The sequence below is a fragment of the Hippopotamus amphibius genome, chromosome 17, assembly GCF_030028045.1.
Source record: "Hippopotamus amphibius kiboko isolate mHipAmp2 chromosome 17, mHipAmp2.hap2, whole genome shotgun sequence".
Classification (NCBI taxonomy): Eukaryota; Metazoa; Chordata; class Mammalia; order Artiodactyla; family Hippopotamidae; genus Hippopotamus; species Hippopotamus amphibius.
Window position 1 is genome coordinate 2112448 of NC_080202.1, and position 20213 is coordinate 2132660.

General features: G+C 47.3%; 1 protein-coding gene across 3 annotated transcripts in view; it reads left to right on the forward strand.

Annotated features, from left to right (window-relative positions):
• SPECC1 (sperm antigen with calponin homology and coiled-coil domains 1) overlaps window positions 1-20213 on the forward strand; it is a 187088-nt gene that overhangs the window by 132758 nt on the left and 34117 nt on the right. For all 3 annotated transcript variants that reach the window (XM_057716152.1, XM_057716153.1, XM_057716154.1), the window contains 2 exons: window positions 2868-3024; window positions 5867-5969. In XM_057716152.1, coding sequence (XP_057572135.1) covers window positions 2868-3024; window positions 5867-5969 — 260 coding nt within the window. The remainder of the gene's footprint in view (window positions 1-2867; window positions 3025-5866; window positions 5970-20213) is intronic.

Here is a 20213-nt window from a genome sequence, read left to right on the forward strand (position 1 = left end):
CTTTTCGTCTTTTCTTTGCGTGAAACTGAGCTGAGAAAAAGAATCATTTATTTGCAATAAGTGGCATGTATTGCAGACAGTTCCAAACTCTGAGTGGATGTGTTATGGCCACGCGACCCCAGCTGTGTCCTGGTGGCTGCACGTCTCAGGGTGTGTGAGTTTTGGAGAAATGTCAGGCTCTGGCGTTCTTTTGTTTGTTTGTGTTTTTACTAAATCTCAAGAGAATGTCTCATCTTTAGAAGTAACTATTTTGAGAAAAAAATCTTATCTGATTGTGAGGGTCTGTTGCTCCCACAATTCCTAAAATATGCCTCTTCTGAGACATCTTTGTCTTTGAGTAAACCTCTTCCTGTTGTTTTGCCGTACTTTTAAAAATTCACATCCTGATGGTGAAGCGCTGCTTGCGACCGCAGGGCCTCACGTGTCCCATTTCCGCTCCTGCTGCACCTCCTGTGCTGATGGCCGACGTGAGGAAGCCGTTGAGGGGGGCCGGGGTGGGACAGTGTGGGCTTGAACCTCGGCCCCGCCACTTACAGTCCGGCTCTGGCCCGGTTATTCCAGCCCTCGGCGCTGGTTCCCTCGTCTCTGAGACAGAAGTCGCGCTGTCCGCCTCGCGGGATGGCCTGCAGGGTGGAGGGAACCTGGCGGGCTGGGGCCGGAGCGGTGGAGGGGCTGCTGGCACCTGTGTGTGGTTCTCTGCCAAGTCAGCTCACACGCCAGAGCCCGGAGGCGTTAGCAGAAGGGTCGGCTTGTCCAGAACGTGCACCCTGGAAATCAGTGGTGTCTGCAAGGTCACCGTGGAGAGGAAACAGAAAAGATGAGAAGAGCACTAACTGACTTATTCCTGATGCCTGCAAGAAGGAGAGAAAGCCAGAAATCTAGACCGCATGGAGAGAAATCCTTTGTTCCTAAGTAGAAGACAGTTTGTGTGACACGGTGAATAAAAAAACCCCTACTGTCCTGCTTTTAGGCCATGGTCAGAAAAAGGTTTATCCTTAAAATAGTTGTTTCTGTCAGATAAGTTTCACCCTTTGGCTGTACACTCTTTCACCACCTTATTTTTTTCCCTTATGAATTGCATTTTCTTTTTCATGGAATTAATAGGACTTTAGCCTTAGGTAAACGCTGACATTGAGAAGTTAAAGATTACCTTGGCCTGTTCCCTGCATTTTACAGGTGAGACACTCACGCCCTGAAGAGCTTAAGCGATTTATAACAGCCACACTGATTTTTGAGTAGCTCTGGGACCAGGTTAGGATTTTTCCTGATTCTTTCTACCCCGATGCCTTTTGGTGACGAGGCTGGCTATGGCCCTGCTTAGCAGCTTCATAAAGAAGTCGTCACGCTTCGTATAGGACTTTGAGTCGTGATGATGACTTCCAGGAGGAGGGACACAGTGACCAGAGACCACGGATGGTCCAGGTCAGAGGAACGAGGAAAGCAGAGCGGGCACCTGTGTCGCGTTCTCCACGCTTGCCACGCAGTCTGAGATGGGAACAGCTCCGTGATCAGTGCTGTGCATGTTATTTTTCTCCAATTGTGGTAAAGTTCCTGTAACATGAAACTTAGCATCTGAGCCAGTGCCTTAGGTGAACTCTTGGTCTTAGTATCGGCATCTCTGTTCCTCCAGCTTTGTTTTCCTTTGTGTAGAGAAACCATTCTTTTCATGGTCAAGGTTAATACTGGCAATGAGACCACAGTGGCGATTGCCCGGAAGTAAATAGTTCATCCTCAGCCCCCCACCCCCACCCCCTGCAGGCCCCTGTCCCCCCGGGGTGACTCTTTACTTGGCCCACAAAGGACTGCACAGTGACAACGTCCTGCTTTCCGGCCAGGCCTGCATCACGTCCCTGGAAGCTGCAGGACTGGGGTTAATGCGCTGTTCCTGTTGTTGCCTGTAGTGATGTAAACACTGTTTTTCTCTGCTCTTCCTGGCTAATTAGCCTCACCCTGCACTTGAGCACCGTAATTGATGCCATTAGCTCTACAAGTGTTGTTTTCTCCACGACTGTTGACGGCATCAGAGGGGCGGCCGTGGGCTTGGCTTGGTCACTGGCTGTGTGTGGCCTCGAGCAAGGGACCAGTTCCCTGATCCCGAGTCCTCTGTACGTACAAACTAGACAGTCTCAGGAATTCTCTCCCGTTCTTCACTCCTGTGCTCCTTTAGGAAACATCCTCTGGAGGGTTCAGCCTGTTAGCCGTTTTGCCTCGGACTCATATGACAGCAGAGAAGAGCCTTAGAAGGAGTATTTTTTATTGATTTTTAGGGAGCTGGGCCCTGAGGTTGGCATGGCTTCCTGTCCTGTGAAACGGGATCATTCCTGGTTCCCAGCGTTTTGACCTGATAAGCCCACTGGGCGTCTTCCTGCCGGCGCCCTCCCTCAGGTGCCCCTTCATGAGAGCACAGCGCGTCACCTGGGGTCGGGCTGGCTTCCTGGGCCAGGCCACCCGGGTACCTGCCAAAGACGCGTAGAAGCAGGGCCTCCATCAGTGCTCTGCTGGTGCCGCCTTGAAATTCAGTCATTTTGGAACAGGGGCTAAAGGCATTAGTCCTTACGCATTCTGGAGTCCGTCCTGCCTGGAGAATCCTTTCTAGAAAACACCGTGTCCCTGTTTTTATTTTTATCAGTCAATCCAGAAAGTGTACCTGTGCATCTCTCTCTGTGTCTGTGGTGTATTTTTTTATATGAGTGTACTGGAGTGTGGTTGATTTACTACACTGTGTTGGTTTCAGGTGCACAGCACAGTGATTCGGTGTCTGTTGTGTATTTGTACGTGAGACTGACGTGAGGGTTGTGTTGTACTGGGCGTGTAGTGACCAGTCATGTCTCTGCCCCGCAGAATGTGTGATTCTCTTGTCCCCACAGATCTTCTGAAGGGAAGGGCCGAGGACCTGAAGCCAGACCCTTATCTTCGCAAGAGCCCCTCGCTCGAGTCCCTGAGCAGACCCCCTTCTCTGGGCTTTGGGGGCTCCAGGCTGCTGAGCGCTGCGCCCGGAGGCTGGAAGCCGCAAAGCAAACTCAGGTACCATCAGAGTGGGTCGAGCCTCCTGCCTTTGCAGCGTTGCACCAGCAGTTCTGACCGGGACGAGGTTCCAGCCGGGACTGTCTTCCTTTTGTGCTTTCACGCCCCTAAATACCGCCTCTCTTCCTGTGTCAACCCTTTCCTGAGGCTGCAGCTCACCCCCTGTGGCCTGGACACGGGCCTTTGGTATCTGACACCCACTGGGTATTTAATTCACTGTTGCGTCGTTTGTGTGCCTTTGTCCCTGTTCGGGCTATAATTTAGTGGACAGTGAATACTTCATCTTAACACTTTGATCTCTTTCTCAGCCGCTTGTGTTGTGCTACACAGAGCCTTTCACTCAGTAAATATTTACGAGTAGGCAGGTAGATGAATACACAAAATTGGCTACTTTAGGAGTAATGGCTTTTTAACAAACATTGGAACTACCATTTTGAGTATTACAAAAGGATTTTATAAAAGTCTGAATACCTCAGTTCAGATTGTCATATCTTTGGGTGTGGCCTATATTTGGACCCAAATAGATGAGGTCATATCTTTCAGAGGTTTAATTTAAAGCCCCAGATGTTACATTTCTGTCTTGTTTATATGCAAGAGATTTAAATAATCAAAACAGGTTTTAAGGACCAGAATTAGTGCTATTCTGTAAATTTCTCTTTTCTTTATGCCAGAAATGTATATAAACAGGCGTGTGTATGTAAATATGCTATTTATATTATACATTCATCATGAAAGGTTAGATTAGTGAAATTAATTTGTCATTTCATTTTTATGTTCATGTTATTGAGACAAACCAATAACAGAATAGAAATTATTTCCTTTGGAAATTCTAGTATTATTATTATTCTTATTGCAATCGTATGTAGTTAACTTTATTCTTTTAAGGAAAACTGGTAAGTGTTTTGTTTGCTTATGCAGAAGCTCTTTTCCAAGCCTCCATTTTAGTCTTCCCTGATTTGTCGGGCCTAGAAATCGGGCTCTAAGTGATGAATTAGGACCAGGCAACGTCCCCATAACGTCATCGTTAACGGTGACTCTGACCACAGAACCTCGTGGACCGGAATTTACAAATATGCCAGGTACACGGGAGAGAAGTCACCTGAGGTCCAGATGTGTCCCATTACTCTTTTAAAAGTCATTGTGTTTAAATAGTGGATGGGTACAAAACAGTAATAACAACATATGTGTAAAGCACAAAGAAATAACAGTACCTTGGAGAGGCACCTGGGTACCCACCTTCTAGTTTAAGGAAGAGAAAATTATTGCTTCTGAAGTTTCCTCTCAGCTGCTGCATTTGCAGCCCCCGCCCCCGCTGTCACCGCTGTTCTCAGCTTTCCCTGCTTTTTGTTGTGCTTTCACGGTGTGTGTTTGTACCCCTCGCCGTATAAACAATGTATTATTTAAATTGTATGTTTAACATTTTGTATACAGGGAAACGTATTGTGTTTCTTTCTTTCTTTTTTAATTCAAACTTGTCCCTACGATTCACTCACATTATTGCATACGTCTGTAGTTCTTTAGTTTTTACAACTACATACAAACCACAGTTTGTCCATTTTCCTGATGACATCCATTTGCTTGTTTCCAGTTTGTTGTTGTTATAAAAAGTGCTGCTGTGAACACGCGCATGTGTGCCCTGATGATATATACATCGGGGAGTAAATCCTGTTACTCTTTTTTAAAAAACTGTGTCGTTGATTTACAGTGTTATATAAGTTTCAGGTGTACAGCAGTGATTCACACGTTTTAAAGGCTCTGGTCCAGTTACGGTTGTTCTGGAATACAGGCCGTGTTCCCTGTGCTGTGCAGTGTGGCCTTGTGGGTTATTTGTTTTACACACAGCAGTTTGTGCCTCCGAATCCCCCACCCTTGTATCGCCCCCCCCCACTGGTAAACACTAGTTTGTTCTCTGTATCTGTGAGTCTGTTTCTGTTTAGTTATATTCACTAGTTCTTTTATTTTTCAGATCCCACATGTAGGTCCTGTCCTAGAGCATTTGTCTGTTACTCTTAAACTGTTGCTGCAGTTGCTACTGCAGACGTGCACCGCCTCCTGTTCTGGCTCGACTCCTAGCGTGGTGTAGGGAGACAGAATTCTGTTCCAGGTGCTGTAGGAGTGTAACTTGCATTTCATAATATGCAGTGTGGAAGACACTGTGTGCACTTTAGTCCCTTTTTAGTATTTGGATAATTTTAGGTCCCGTAACATACATGTCTACAGAAAGCGGAGGCTGGGGCACCTAAGCTCTTGGGATGAGGTGGTATAAACTAGTGAAACCACTTCCTTTGGCTGAGCAGGTGCTCAGAGTCGAGTTCCTGCACTGTGGACGGAGGGGTGTGAGTGTCACCTTCAGTGTCAGGCCCCCCCTACCTTTGAGTCAGTTTTACTGATTTTCTTTTTCATCTCTGTTCCCATCACGTCCCCATAAGCAGCCAGTCTGTGTCTTTAAAATGCCCTTCCAATCCAGCTTTTATATGTTATGTAGATGTAAGTGTAGCCTTGAGACGTGTGGACTGTTTTCTCTAGGTGTCTTTAGTTAGAGTGAGCTGCACGCGAGTGTTGATAAGTGAGTACGAGGCTAGAGTGAAGGAGCAGCAGATGTATTAAGAAGAGAAAAACCGTCTCCCCAGACTTGTGAGAGCCAAGAAGCACAATTTAATTTCTCTTTCACACCATGAGACTAAAAGTGTATTGTTAATGGGACTGATTTGGTGGTTTCTTTAGAGTCTCACTAGATAGGACTCGACTTTTGCTTTCCTGATCTAGTTAGTTATGTCCTGTGTGTCTGTGGATTCTAAAAGTTAGCATCTTCTCTTCACTGTGTGCTCTCCTTTCTAACTAGTGTGGAAAGAAGGGACCCCCTCGCCGCCTTGGCTCGGGAGTACGGCGGCTCCAAGCGCAACGCTCTCCTGAAGTGGTGTCAGAGGAAGACGGAAGGCTATGCGGTAAGGGCAGGGGCCGCCGGCGGGCGGGCGGGCGGGCGGGCGGGGTCCTGTGTGCTGCGTGTACCCTGGCCGGGCCGGGCCAGGGTGCCTGTCACTGTCGGTTCCTGTTCTCCCAGGTAGGGCTGCCGAGGAGGGTGGTGTCTCTGCTGCCCCGAGGACCCTGTCAGAGAGGCGGGTGGGGCTGAACTCCCAGCGGACGTGACTTCAACACAGGCCTGCGTCTCCTGCGGGAGGGGCCTTTTCCTTTGCTCGGAGGAGCCATAAACCCTCCAAGCAGTGCCCCCGACAGGCTGCTCAGCCCAAGGAGACCGCTTTTGCCAATCGTCTTCCCAAAGAGAGGGCCTTTTCCTAATTCACGTAAAGGCCCCACATGGTGGACCTTCAGCTTCTTCTGTTCCTTCAGGAGTTGTTTGCATTTAGTTGAAGAGTGTCAGTTTTTGTGTTCTGTGGAGGCTGAACAAGGAAGTAATACCCAATGTAACTTTAAGGGTTTTTATTGTGAAGTATACATAAAGACCAGTCCATCGAGTATAAATCAGTTTCACGAGTTACTCGAAGTGGAGACCCGTGGAGCCGCGTCCAGAGGTGCAGCACTGCCAGGCCCCCCAGACCGTTGTCACTTTCCCTGACGACTCCCACCGGTACTTTCTGTTCCTTCCCATTGTCTCCAAGAGTGTGAGTCCCTAAATGCCGTGTCTGTTTTGCCTGCATTTGAACTTTGTATAAACGGAAGTAAAAACTGTAGTATTTCCATCTGTCTTTTTAAGGTAAGTCGCTGAGATTTATGCATGTCGTTTCCTGTAGCTGTGGTCTCTTCCTTTTCTTCACCAGTCAGTAGCCTGTTGTGTGATCACACTGTCATTTATTTATCCATTCTTTTGTTGATGGGCGGGTGAGTTACCTCCAGTTCGGGGGCTGTTGTAAATCATGCTGGTATGTTCTCGTAACGCCTCTCGGAACACACACGTGCGCATTTCTCTTGGGTCTATACCTAGAAATGGGATGGCTGGGCCACAGGATGTGCGTGTTTAAGTGTGGTGGATCGTGCCGGACAGATTTCCGAAGCAGTTGTACCATTTACCTCCCACCAGTGATTGATGAGATTTCTGTTTTCTCTGCCTTCTCCCCAGTACTTACTGTTGCCAGTCTTTTTGCTCCTGATCGTTTGGACACGTGTGACGTGGGGTCTCACTGTGGCTGTGACTTGGTTTCCCTGCTGCAGGATGAGGCTGAGCTCCTTTTCATGTGCTCATTGGACGTCCTGGCTGTCTCTTCTTGGGATGCCTGCTCAGGCCTTTTGCCCATTTTTAAGATCAGATGGTCTTTCTTTCCTTACTGCTTCCAGGAGTTCTTTATATACTCTGGATACAAGTCCTTTATCAAATAGACAAATATCCTTTCCCAGCGTGGTAGAATTTTCACTCTTTTGTTGAACACAGTTCTTCATTTTAATTGTCTAATTTATCAGTCCCTTCTTTGATGACTACTGCATTTTGTTTCTATTTAAGAAACCTTTATTCCAAGATCGTGAAAACATCTTCCCGTGTTTTCTTCTATAAGTTGGATTGGTTTATCTTTCCCGTTAAACAGATGCCCTCTTTAAAACTGCCAGCTCCTCCACTCTCCTTATTCAGGCCCAGCCTCCCATGCCTTTACCCCATTTTTGTAAAAATTCTGAAGCCAGCAGCACCGCAACACTCCTTTCCCAACCTCCAGCTTTTGAGGGTGGCAAGAAAACAGGGTCTCGGTGGAGAACCAGCCCAGACGGCTAGGCAGCAGCTGGGATTCTCTTCGTAACAGCAGCAGTCATGCATCTCAAACTCAGACTCTGCCCAAGAAGAGGTGTCCCGTTTCTGTGACTTACCTTCTTTTCATTTTCTGTTAAAAAAGGAAAACAAAAAATCAGGGTTATGACCAATAATAGAGGCTCCCAGGGTCCAAAGGTGCTTCTGACCCGTCGTTTTTTCTTTTGGCTCCTATCTCCGCTGCTTCCGCCGTTTCCGAGGGTTCAAACATCTCAGGAAGGCAAGTGTCTGGGTAACAGTGTCCCTCAGCACGTGAGCCCCACCGACCTGCCAGGACACGGGAGAGGGTGAGGAGTCGGGGGGACAGCTGGTCACAGGAGGTTCCGGGTGCAGGGAGTGGGCCTGGTAACAGAAAAGCGAAGCTGGGAAGGACTGACCAGCCAGGCGCGAGGTCTGACCGCGGCCGGGCCCATGAGCTCACGGGCGGTCGATGGCAGTGTCATTTCCCCGGTTTACAGACATGGGCTGAGGGACGTGCTAGGACGGATATGAAAAGACAACGTTTGCGAAGGAATCAGCCCTTGAACGTGGAATGTCATTCTAACTAGGTCTCAGGGAGGGATTAGACGAGGTACTTCTAGTGGTGAGGGTGAGAAGGCGTTTCCTGCTGAAGCGCTTTGTTTCAGTTGGTTTTGTTTCACTTGTTTTGTTTCATGAACATCTTGAACTAGTTTTCAAAGCATCTCACGTTGGATGAAACCCAGACTCATCTTGCCTGAAGAGTATCTTTTATTCATTGTTAAATCTCTGTAAACTTAAAGAAAAACACAAATCATGTGTCTGACTTATTCACTCTTCACAAAATATCTTCTGTCTAGACCAGTTTGTCTAAGACAAGCCCCTACAGCTTGTTCCCTCCGACTTGGGAAGCCAAAAATAAATTGTAGAAAACTCGGGTGGTTCAAAAACCATCTTTTAAAAAACCGGTAACTATGTAATTTTGACTGAAGATGATTTCTTTTAACCCCACCAACATGTAGTGTGATGGCTTAGGTCAGAACTCTCTTTATATTCAGTGAATTCTTGTTGAGGCGCCAGTTCGGTACTGCTAGTACTTAAGAGCTGGGAATGAAACAGGCAAAATCTCTGCCCCCATGGAACTTACGTTCTCATGGGGAGTGACAATTAATTAAAACTTAGAAGTAAGATATGTAGCATATTAGCAGGTGGAATGTACCAGAGAGAAAAATAAAGCCAGGAAGGAGGATTGGGAATGTCGGTCATGCAGTTTTAACACAAAGGTCGGAGAGGTGATATTTGGTGTTGGCTCGGCTCACCTGCAGAAGGTGAGGTCTCTGGCATCTTCATCCGTGTTTATCTCACGTCAGGCTCGGAGGTCATGGCCTTCGTGATGGATCACTTGAAGTTTAAGTAACCTGCCGTGGTCGCTCTGTGTAGCAGCACCACAGGTTTGAACAGCAGGCCAGGCCCTCGGCCGAGCCCCAAGCCCAGCTTCCTGGTGTCCTGGGGCCGGGCGGCCGAGCACGCACAGGCGCGTGCTGTGGGGTGAGGCCTGCGTTGAGCCTGGAATGATTCTCCTCGAAAGGAGACCCTTCCAGACAGTCTGCTCAGCCCAGATTTCCTTGGTTCCTTTTGGGGAAAAGTCAGACGTCCAGGAAGGCCCTGCAGACTCCCCTCAGTCACGGGCTTGGTGCTAGTCATGCCTTGAGCTGTATCCCGTCCAGCCCGCGGAACCCGTGCGACTCCCTTTCTTCATCTGCTTTTAGTTCCCTCTTTGGGGTTATGACAGATTTCCATCTCTCAAGAACCAGGAAGCGTTCTAAAGGGGCAGAAAACCAAGGTGGCGGGTGGGGTGGGTGGGATTCTAAGAATCATGCCCAGTGACCCTCGTCCTACGGAGTCTCCCTCTGTATATGTGACAAACGGGAGATTCCCCGGGTGGACCTAACACGTGAAAGCTGAGCGTTTTCTCCAAAGCGTAAGGACCTGCTCCATCGGTGGGTTTGAAGGTGGAGAGGACGCGTGAGGAGTCGCTGACAGCCAGCGAGGAAACCAGGACTTTGCAGCACGAGAGCCTCGCAGCACCGAGGTCCTGCGGACTCCCGGGAGGTGCCGCGGGGGCGCCCAGCAGTCCTGAAGGGGAGGGGCCGGTGCTGCGCGGTCTGTCACCCTTTCTCTCCTTGTCCTGATGCCCCTGGGCCCCAGCGAGGCCAAGTGTGCCCAGCTGGCTTGGCCCCCTGCGCCCTTAGCTGAGGGACCTTGACCTGGAGCAGTGATGAGGGTGTGGAATTCAGCCCCGCATCTTGGCAAGGTCCCGGGACCTCCTGGGAAGCAGGATGAGGCACGACCACCCTGCCCTCCACAGGCGGCACCTTGGCTGCGTTCCCGGGTGGCCCTGCCGTGCCCTGGACTGTGTGGCCAACACTGGCAATTTGATCAAGGTCATACGGCACGTTCAAGACGGTGCGTTCTGGCAACACCCTAGGTTACCTTGAACGTGGGTTCTGTCTCAGAGCCTTCAGGGCAGAGCCTGGCCCGGTGACACCTTGATGTCTGAAGCAAAGGACCCAGCAGGGCTCGCCGGGACCTCTGACCCACTGAACATGCGCTAACGATAAACGGGTGTTGTTTTAGCTGCTGGATTTGTAGCAATTTTGCAGCAACAGAAAGCTAGTAAGGTGGAGTTACTGGGATCTGGAGGTACCAGAGAGGACCCCAGATTCTTCCTTAGGGTCAGATTGTTTGCTTTTCCTACATGATCAACCACAGTGGACGTTTCTTCCTCAGGCCATTAGTGTGTCCATTGTTCGTGTCTGTGTGTTTCTAACTTTTTACAACACGCTGGTTCTCTTAGGCTCAGGTGTGACTTCCCAATCTGAGGTTCTCGGTGCTGCCGGGGCCCCTGCCTGTGAGATCTTGAGTCCTCAGGTCTGGGGTCGGGACCGGCATGTTTTACAAAAGCTCCCTTGCTGATTTCATGTGTAGCCAGCACTGAGCACCGGGCTGGGTGGCAGGGTTTTCAGATGCCCCGTGACCTCTGCTCCCTGGTGTTTCTCCCATGATCACGTGATGTTCGTGGCAAAAGGGATCTGACAGCCGTCGTTAACGTTGTGATGGATTGGCCCTAAAACAGGGAGGTTACCAGGTGGGCCTAACCCTGTCACATGACAGCCGCTGCTGGGTTGGAGGTGGGAGGGGCCCCCTTGGAAAGGCCCCGAGAACAGCCTCCAGTTGCTGATGTGACCCGTGGCTGAGAGCAAGGAAGTGGGGACTCGGCCTTACAACCACAAAACTCGTCACCAGCCTGAATGAACCTGCAGGTAGATTCATCCCAGAGCCTGCAGGTGACGCCCAGCTGACACTGGATTTCAGCCATGGGGGACCCTGAGCTGAGCCCAGCTGCACCTGCTAATCTCTGACCTTCAGGAGCCGTGAAGTCATAAACAGGTGTTGTTCTAAGTCACTGGGTCTGTGTGAATTTGTTACACAGCAAAAGAAAACTAATACAGTGACTTTGAAAGCAGTAAAAATCCCTGGCCATTTTCAGCCAAACTATTTTCAAATTATGTTTCCCATAAAAGTGAACTTGGGTGTCACTTTACCTATTTCTTTCTACTTCAGTACTGCTCTGTTTTAATTTGACACTTGAAATGGGAGGCCTTTAAAACTTTACAACTCAGCCTGTTAAAACTTGCTACATCGTGCCTGTGTCCTTGACCAGATGAATCACCCGTGTCGACCACCCAGCCCAGGGCATGGGCGGCCCCTGGGAACACAGCCACGGTGCCACCTGTGGAATATATCCTTCAACACAGAGATACGTTTCTCGGTATTTAGTTCAAGGAAATAATCATGAATGCCTATGAGGATATAATTTCAAGCAAGTTTATTATGTTTTATTCATTTAAAATTATTTTTAAAGAACCAGAAATGATAGAGATGTCTAGTAATAGGGTAATCAGTTAAATTATGATATATGTGTACAGGGGAATATTATAAAGCCCTTGAAAATCATTCTTGGAGCAAATGGACTTAAAAGCAGTGGGGAAGATGTGCACACAACATCGTCAAAAATCAGGTTCTGAAACACTCTGTCTAGTGCGATTCCAGTTCTGTAAAAAGAACTTTCTACAAGTGTTATACAGATAACGGCAGTTATCTCTGGGAGAACACTTAAAGTTTATTCATCCTTTCTTGTCGTATTTTCACGTTCTGCCACGAACATGTAAATTTTTAAAAGAAAAAATTGTTTCAAAAATTGTATCTTTTTAACGGGAAGAAGCCAGGTACTGAAGATGACTCATTATATGATCCCATTTATGTGAAACGTCCAGGGAAGGCAAATCCATGGCATCAGAGAGTAGAGCAGTGGTTGCCAGGGACTGGGGGCGGTGTGCCCCAACCGAGCTTGGGTCCGCTGGCCTGCTGAGGCGACAACAGTCTGCAGACACCGGGTTGTGGTGGAGGAAAGTGCAGCGTCTACCGCAGCAGCAAGGAGAAGGGTTGGCCCGCACTCCGAAGGCCCCAGCTCCCCAGGGCTCTCAGGGAGGGTGGTTGTTGTTGTTTTAATTATATTTTTTAAGGTTTCCTTTTTTTTTCTTCTTTTTTTAGCTCTCTATTGGAGTATAATTGCTTTGTACTGTTGTGCCAGTTTCTGCTGTACAACAAAGTGAATCAGCTGTATGTATACATCTGTCCCCTCAGGGAGGGTTTTCAAGAGAAAGAGAGGGGAAAGGGTTGCGGGGTGTGTGATCAGCTCGTGTACATCCTTCGGGTTGGTTGGAGGTGAGGAAACAGGGTGGTGTTTCGGGAATCTTAATCATCAGCCTTCTGGGTCCAGCCAGTCTGGGGTCTGGAGCTCGTGGTCAGCCTGTCGTCACCATCGCCCACCTGGGCGGGGATCTTAGTTCCTGCAGAACCGCTGAAAGGTATGCGTCAGATTCTTCTGTGTACCGCTTGAGAGGAACGTGGACTCTGTTACTGCTGAACTCTTGTTTCTGGACCGCTTGTCCTTTCTTTCCACATTCACCCCCTCCCTGCTCAGATCTGCTCTTAGGAACTCAGGAAAAGCCTAGGAGACTAAAGCCTTTGTCTACAAATAAGAAACGGGACACAGAGGGACTTTTGTACCCGGGAAGGCCCCACAGAGTCCTGCTCAGTTTCAGTCCCCCCTTCCCTTTGACATGCTCCTCCATCCTGAGGGGAACGGAGCAGGACACGGAAGGGAATAAAGTTTTAGATAGAGAGGTTAAGCATAAACTCCGCAGGGGAGCTCGATTTTGGGGGGATCAAGTTTCAGAGGGAGCGACTAGGTACAGGATTCTTTTGTAGGGGATGAAAATGTCCTGGAATTACATGCTGGTGGTTGTACAGCCTTGTGCGTATACTCAAAAGCTACTGAATTGTACCTTTTATAAGGGTAAACTTTATGGTATGTGAATTATATCTCAGTAAAGCTATTACTTCTTGTTAGGAAAGGCAGTTAGAAGAGCTTCCGTAGAGAGCTCAAGGAGGTGGCGGGTAGGGGTGGGGGGTAGGAAACCGGTACTCAGATTATAAATCTTATCCAATTAAAACTTCAGAACACCTGCTCGTGTATTACTGTGTATATTAAAAAATAATTGGAAAGTAAAATGGAGAGATGCAAAGTGTTGGTCCCCTCGTTTTTACTTGGGAGGTGGGATTCACACGTGTTCACTTGACTGTCGTGATTCATAATCCAGATATAGTCTTTATATCGATCGTTGTGTTGTGACATACAACTTGGGGGTGAAGTCTGAGGGGAAAGGCTGTAAAAGTGTATTACAGTCAATAATTAAAGCAGATCCTTTCTAACAAAAACTTTGAAGTGGAAGAACAGAACAGGTAAGGAATTGTGGTCCCGAGAATAGACGAGGGGCTTGCGGGGTCGGGCTCTGTTCTTATTCCTGTGGTGCCGCTTCAGAGCCATGTGACAGGTAACAAGTCGATTAAAAAAACAACAACTGCATCTTCTAAAACTCAAAGATGAATGTAAAAGATTGATCAAACATTTTTCAGAAAAATGGATTGCACATACTGTAACCCCGACTTTCCCCCATTATTCAGATCCCATTTGGCTCTTGGATTTCAGATAGCAGGAAGCCAGCGTTCAAACGGCCAGAGACTTACTTGAAAGTGCATCTGAATCTGTTCAGTTTCTCATTTTGTATTGCACGTGTTGAGCTAGCAAGGAGATAGCTGTGCTTGTCATGAAGGAACAGACGTCTTTGAGCCTGTTTTTTAACCTCTTAGCTAGCAGCTACGTATTCTTCTGTGTTGGAGAAAAAAGTAGTCTTTGTGTTGTCCAAAACAAACCTTATTTTGCATCTGGAAGGAACACCCACGTTGCCAGCAGTGTGTTTTTCTGTCTCTGGTTCCCAGACAAGCACCAGCAGGCGCCTAACCAATGGCGAGCAGCCTGGGTCTGTCAGGCCATCTGGGGCTCTGTTGTTTTCTTTTTTGAGACAGGTCTCTGGAGACCTGCAAGCCCGATTCAGAGAATGTAAAATGCTCTGATTTATCTATCGTCATTGAAGCGGCTCTGTTCCTGACTTCATGATGAAGATGGATTCCCAACAGAAAACGCATGTCGTTATCGGCCTGTACTCTGTGGAGGCCACTCTCACCTTCTGACTCTGCTTCTGCAGCTGTTTATGAAACGTGATTTGTGAAGACTTTTTTTTTTTTTTTACATTTTTAAAAGTTTAACTATAGTTGATTTAGAATATTGTGTTAGTTTCAGGTGTACACCTTCAGATTCTTGGCCAGTATATGTAATACAAGATACTGAATATAGTTCCATGTGCTTGCCATACAGTAAATCCTCATTGTTTATTTTGTAGTAGTAGTGTGTATCTATTAATCCCATACTCCTATTTTATCGGTCCCCCCTTTCCCCTTTGGTAACCATAAATTTGTTTTCTTTGTAAGTCTGTTTCTGATTTGTGAATAAGCTCATTCATTTCATTTTTTTCTAGATTCCATATATAAGGGATATCATATGCTATTTGTCTTTCTCTCTCTGACTTCATTTAGTATGATCATCTCCAGGTCCATCCGTGTTGCTGCAAATGGCATTATTTCATTCTTTTTAACGGCTGAGTGATATCCCATTGTGTATATATGTGCCACATCTTCTTTATCCATTCCTCTGTTGATGGACACGTAGGCTGCTTCCGTATCTTGGCTGCTGTGAATAGTGCTGCTATGAACATTGTGGTGCATATATCTTTTCTAGTTAGAATTTTTGTCTTTTCCGGGTATATGCCCAGGAGTAGGATTGCTGGATCACATGGTAGCTCTGTTTTTAGCTTTCTGAGGACCCTCCATACTGTTTTCCACAGTGGCTGCACCAATTTACATTTCCACCGATGGTGTAGGGGGGCTCCCTTTTCTCCACACCCTCTCTAACATGTGTTATTTGTAGACTTTTTGATGATGGTCATTCTGACCGGTGTGAGGTGATACCTCATTATGGTTTTGATTTGCATTGCTCTAATAATTAGCGATGTTGAGCATCTTTTCATGGGCCTGCTGGCCTCTATGTTGTGGAGACGTTTAAAATGGCACCTTACAACCGGAGGCACCAGGAGAGCTTGTCTGGAGAATAAAGATGAAGCCGTGGTAGATGTGCAGTCAACCTGTATCTCCTGCTGGTTTTCTCTCCCGAGGGGCTCAGGAGCCCCCTTTCCTGCTCACAGTTGTGTGTGTGTGCACGCCCAGATGGATGAAATTTTGAGCAATAAAAAGGATTTTCTGAACAACAGTATCAAGTGAAGGTTGTAGACTGTGAGACTGGGTGCACAGCGGATGGGGAGGGTCTGCCCCCGCCTTCGTCTGCACGAGCACTAAGCAGCCCCACGACACCCTCAGCACTGCCAGCTGGTCCGGGGAGGCACCCGATCTCGGCCAGGGTTCGGAACTGGAGCTGAGAGAGACATGGCTCACAGAGCCAGGTGCTGTGCAGCACAGAGCCGGCGAGGCAGGCCTGAGGGGCCGTGCCCACAAGGCTGCTGGCCAGGAGGCCTGGGGCTGGTGCCTGGGGACTTGGATTCCGTGAGGGAGCCTTCCCATCGTTCCCAGAGCTGGTAAGAGAGGCGTACTGTGCCTGAATAGTTGGTGCAAACACTGTGGTTTATGCTGAACTCTGCTTTCCCTCTGGGAGTCGGGAGTTTGGATTTGTATTAGGTAAAGGGCGCCTACGTGACCAGTTCCCAGAAAAAACCCTGGTGCCGAGTCCCTGGAGAGCTTCCTGTGTTCTTACAACTTGTCACCATGTGACTCTGCCGGGAGAGGACTGTTGGAAGCCTGCGCCTGGTCCCCTGGACTTGGCCCCACAGGGCTCTTCTCTTTGCTGATCTTGCTTTGAATCCTTTCACTGTGATAAATCTGTGCACAGCTGTGAGTGTGAGTCTGGGCTGGGTCCTGTGGGTCCTCCAAGTAATCATTGAACCTGAGGTGGAGGTGATCTTGGGGACTCTGACACGGGCCACTGACCAGGAAAGAAGTGGAGGAGGCAGAGGATTATTCACTTGCACAGGGAGACGACCAGGTAATAAGACAGGATGTGACACCTTCAGCCTCCTGGTTCCAGCATCTCACGGCTCAGCAGCGTCCTTTTGGATATCCTTGGCTTCCATGACACATTAAAACCCTTAGGACAGATTCCTCTTTTCTTAAATCAGTTCCAGTTGGGTTCTATTGCTTCAGAGTTCTAGCTGATGCAAAAGGATCATAACTGATCTCCTCTTTACTTCTGTGTTTTCTGAATATTGTACACTAAGCATTTGCTGTTTTTATTATTTGAAAAAAGTGGTGCTATTTGCTTTGTTCCTTATTTGTATTTTTTCAACTAAAAAGTCATGGTTCTTTGGGAGAAAATAAAATATTTGTGTATAAACAGTGACATAACTCCTAGCACATTGCTCCGTTCTACCCTCTAAAAATATGCTTTCTAACAATTGGGTATTTTTCTTTAAATCATGGTTTCTCAGCCTTAGCCCTGTTGGTACTTTGGGCCAGATCCTTGTTTGTTGGGAGCTGTCCTGTGCAGGACAACAGCAGCATCCCTGGCCCCGCCTGCTAGATTGCACAGTGCTCGTCCAGTGGTGACAACCAGAAATGTCTCCAAGCAGTGACAGATGTCCCCAGCCAGGAGAGGGAGCAGGCACGCTAGCCCCTGGTTGAGAACCACTGCTTTACAGGTACAAATGTGTGTCTGTAAACTCACTTTACAAAAATGGGATCGTGTATGGATCTGTGCTGCATGTTTCAGCTGACATATTATGGTCATCTCTCGGTTGGCGCATTTCTAGCTACTTTGTTACATTTCGCACCTACATGGGTCTTCACAGGGTGCACCACTGTACCTGGTCTCCTGTGAATGAACCTTTAGGTTGCTTGTAACTCTACATCTGAATTTCTCAGGGTTCTTTGCTACAGACCACTGAAGCCACTCCAGGTGTTTTAAGCAGGAAGGGATTTGTTTAGTAAGGGTATATACTTAGCTCACAGAGTTGTTAGCAGCATTAAAGACATATACTCCAGGCTGAAAGTCTAGAAATACTGGGTTTTTCTGTAACATCTTGTGAAAAACTCAAACTTTTTGGCCAACCCCATAACTCCCAAATTGTTCACATCAGAACTGACCTGCCCAGGGAGCTGCATCCATGGCCACTGGAGCTGCAGGCTCCGGAGCCAGACCGCCTCTGCTGTGGACGGACTCGCGAGGTGGACGCCCCCGCCTTGCCTCTTTCTCCATGTGACTCAGCTCTGAATCCATCTCACACAAGCACCCCTGGTTGACAGAACCCAAATCACATTCTGAACCCAGGGTGCATATGTGTCTTGGAAATGTACTTTTCAACTTTCCAGGCCCTCGAAAAGGGTTAGATGACTATTGACGGAAGCAGTCCATAATGTCTGTCGTACCGCCACCCCTAGAAATAGTGCCCAGGGGACAGCAGTGAACATGGGAAGTTAGGACATCTAAGACTCCGTCCCTCTACAAAAGCAAGAAATAAGGTGGCAAAACTGTCAGAACCACCCTTTTCAGAACTCTGAAATCTAAGAACTCTAAAAACTTAAAGCAAACAGGAGAACAAAACAGGGAGCGGGGAGGACTGCAGAATTTCAGGCAGAGAGCTTCCCTGTTTGCATCCTCACACCCGCTGCTCAGCAATGGCTGTGAAGACAGAGCTCACTGTTCTAGGGCAGCTTGCTAGTACCAGAGGGCACTGTACAAACCTTGCTCTCTAAGGCCTGTGGTTGTGCGTTTTGACCTGTTGATGGTTCCTTGAAGGATCAGCTGCACAGGAGCTTCCCAGGGCCGAGGTGGCTGCCAGGGTGCCATTTGTCAAAAGCATTTGAGGGCAGAGGTATTAACTTCTGTCTCCTGAGTCGAGGGGTGATGGTTGGTTCAAGCAAAGACAGACCAAGAAGCCCAACAAGAGAGTCTGTGGAAGGAGGCACATGGGGACAGAGGCTGTAAAAAGCTCCTGTGTATCCCTAGAATCTAGAAGCTCAGAAAAGACCTGACAAGACCTGAGCTCTGACCTTGGGCTGACCTTTAGGCTCTGCATGGGCAGGAAGTGAAGGCTGAGCCGGAAGCTGCTGGAGGAGAGTCCATCCAGAGCCACCCTGCAAAGACTGGGGAGGTCTCCAGGCAAACATTTGAGGAGATCCCTGCCCAGTCACTAGCTGGTCACTCAGCCAACAGAGCAGAAACTGCAGTGACTCACTCAACAAAGAATACAAACTCTACAAAACTAGTGCAGAAAAGTCACTGCACAAAAAGGCATCACCACAAACAGTAACAACACACCCTGTGGAGGGAGAGACCCTGACTTCCAGAGTTGTCACGTTGTCGTACTCAAAATTCCAGTTTTCAGCAGAAAGTTACACGTAAGCAGAGAAGCAGGAAAGTTTGGCTCATTCACAAGGGGAAAAAACATAGGAACTGTCCCTGAGGAGGCCCAGAAGCTGGACTTACTAAACAAAGACTTTAAACCAACCGCCTTCTATACACTCAGCTCAAGGAGCCCACGGACAAAGAATGAGAAGAAATCAGGAAAGGGATTCATGAACAAACTGGGAAAATAAGCAAGGAGATAGAAAATATTAAAAGGGACCAAACAAATTCTGCAGCTGAGAAGGATTATAACTGTAATGAAAAATTGTTGGCAAAGATGTGAAGAGATTGCAGCCCTCGCACTGCTGGTGGGAATATAAAATGGTGTGGCCGCTGTATCTTTCGGATTTTACCTTCACATTGCTAAATATCACACTCGTACTACTTTCTTGTTTTATATTTTAGATGTTGTGTCTTGACTGCCTATGAAAGTTGAGGGTTTATCTCTTTTTCACCATGCCCCATACTTCCTGTCTTCCCGTTCTCCCTCATATAGTTTTGCATATTTGGAGTTTACGTTAAGGTGATGTAAATGTTGTCTGTGGATAAACCACATAATAGTATATAACAGTGTTGCTGTTACTTTTCTACACAGCCTTTTGTTTCACTTGTATTTTTAACCATCTTTGTGTTTCTCTGTTTACTTTCATTTTCTATATAATTATCACTAATTCAATCCAAACCCTCATGGAATATCTCCTTACGTGTCAGGGATTCCACCAGATTCCCCCGAGGAATCTCTCCTGAGCTTTTTGACCTCCTCCGCCCTGGCTTGTCCTCTGTGCTTGGTGCCAAGCCGTCAGACCGGGAGCTCCCGTCAGTGTTTCACTGTTTTATTTCTTCCTCCCCCTTTCTTTGATCTTCAGGATCCCATACCCTATTTTTTTTTCTTGTTTTGGTTCCTCCAGTATCTTCTGAACAAGAGTTTATAGAGGTAAAATTTTACGACCTTGCATCTCTATGTTACTTACACTCGATGGTTTCCTTGGGTATAAAATTTTAGGTCATAGAATATTTTCCTTCATAATTTTGTAGGCATCACTCCATTGTCTTCTAGTTTCCAGTGTTGCAGTGAGAACAAAATAATTCCAGTGCTTTGCATGTGACACGTTTTCCTCTCCAGAAACTTGAAGGAGCTTCTGTCCCCAGCATTCCAGGGTCATGTGCCTTGATGTGTATCTCTTTTTTTCTATCACACTGGACACTCACTGCACCTTTTCCATAAGGTAACTCATGTCCTTATCTTCTTACTCATTTCTTTGGTAATTTCTTCCTCTCTGTTTTCTTTTTCTTGAATTCTTCCTGGCCCAGATCCCTCATTATCATGTCTTTTTTACCTTTTTTTTCCATCTGTTTTACAGTTTTGTTTTCTAAGACTTCTTTAACTTAATCTTCCAAAATCTGTTAAATGTTTCATTTCTGCTATCATATGTTTTGCATCTTTTCAGTTTCTTTTAATCTTCAACTGTGGTAAAACATGTGAAATTTATCATCTTAACCATTTTTAAGTGTACATTTCAGTGTTAAGTACATGCACACTGTTGTGTA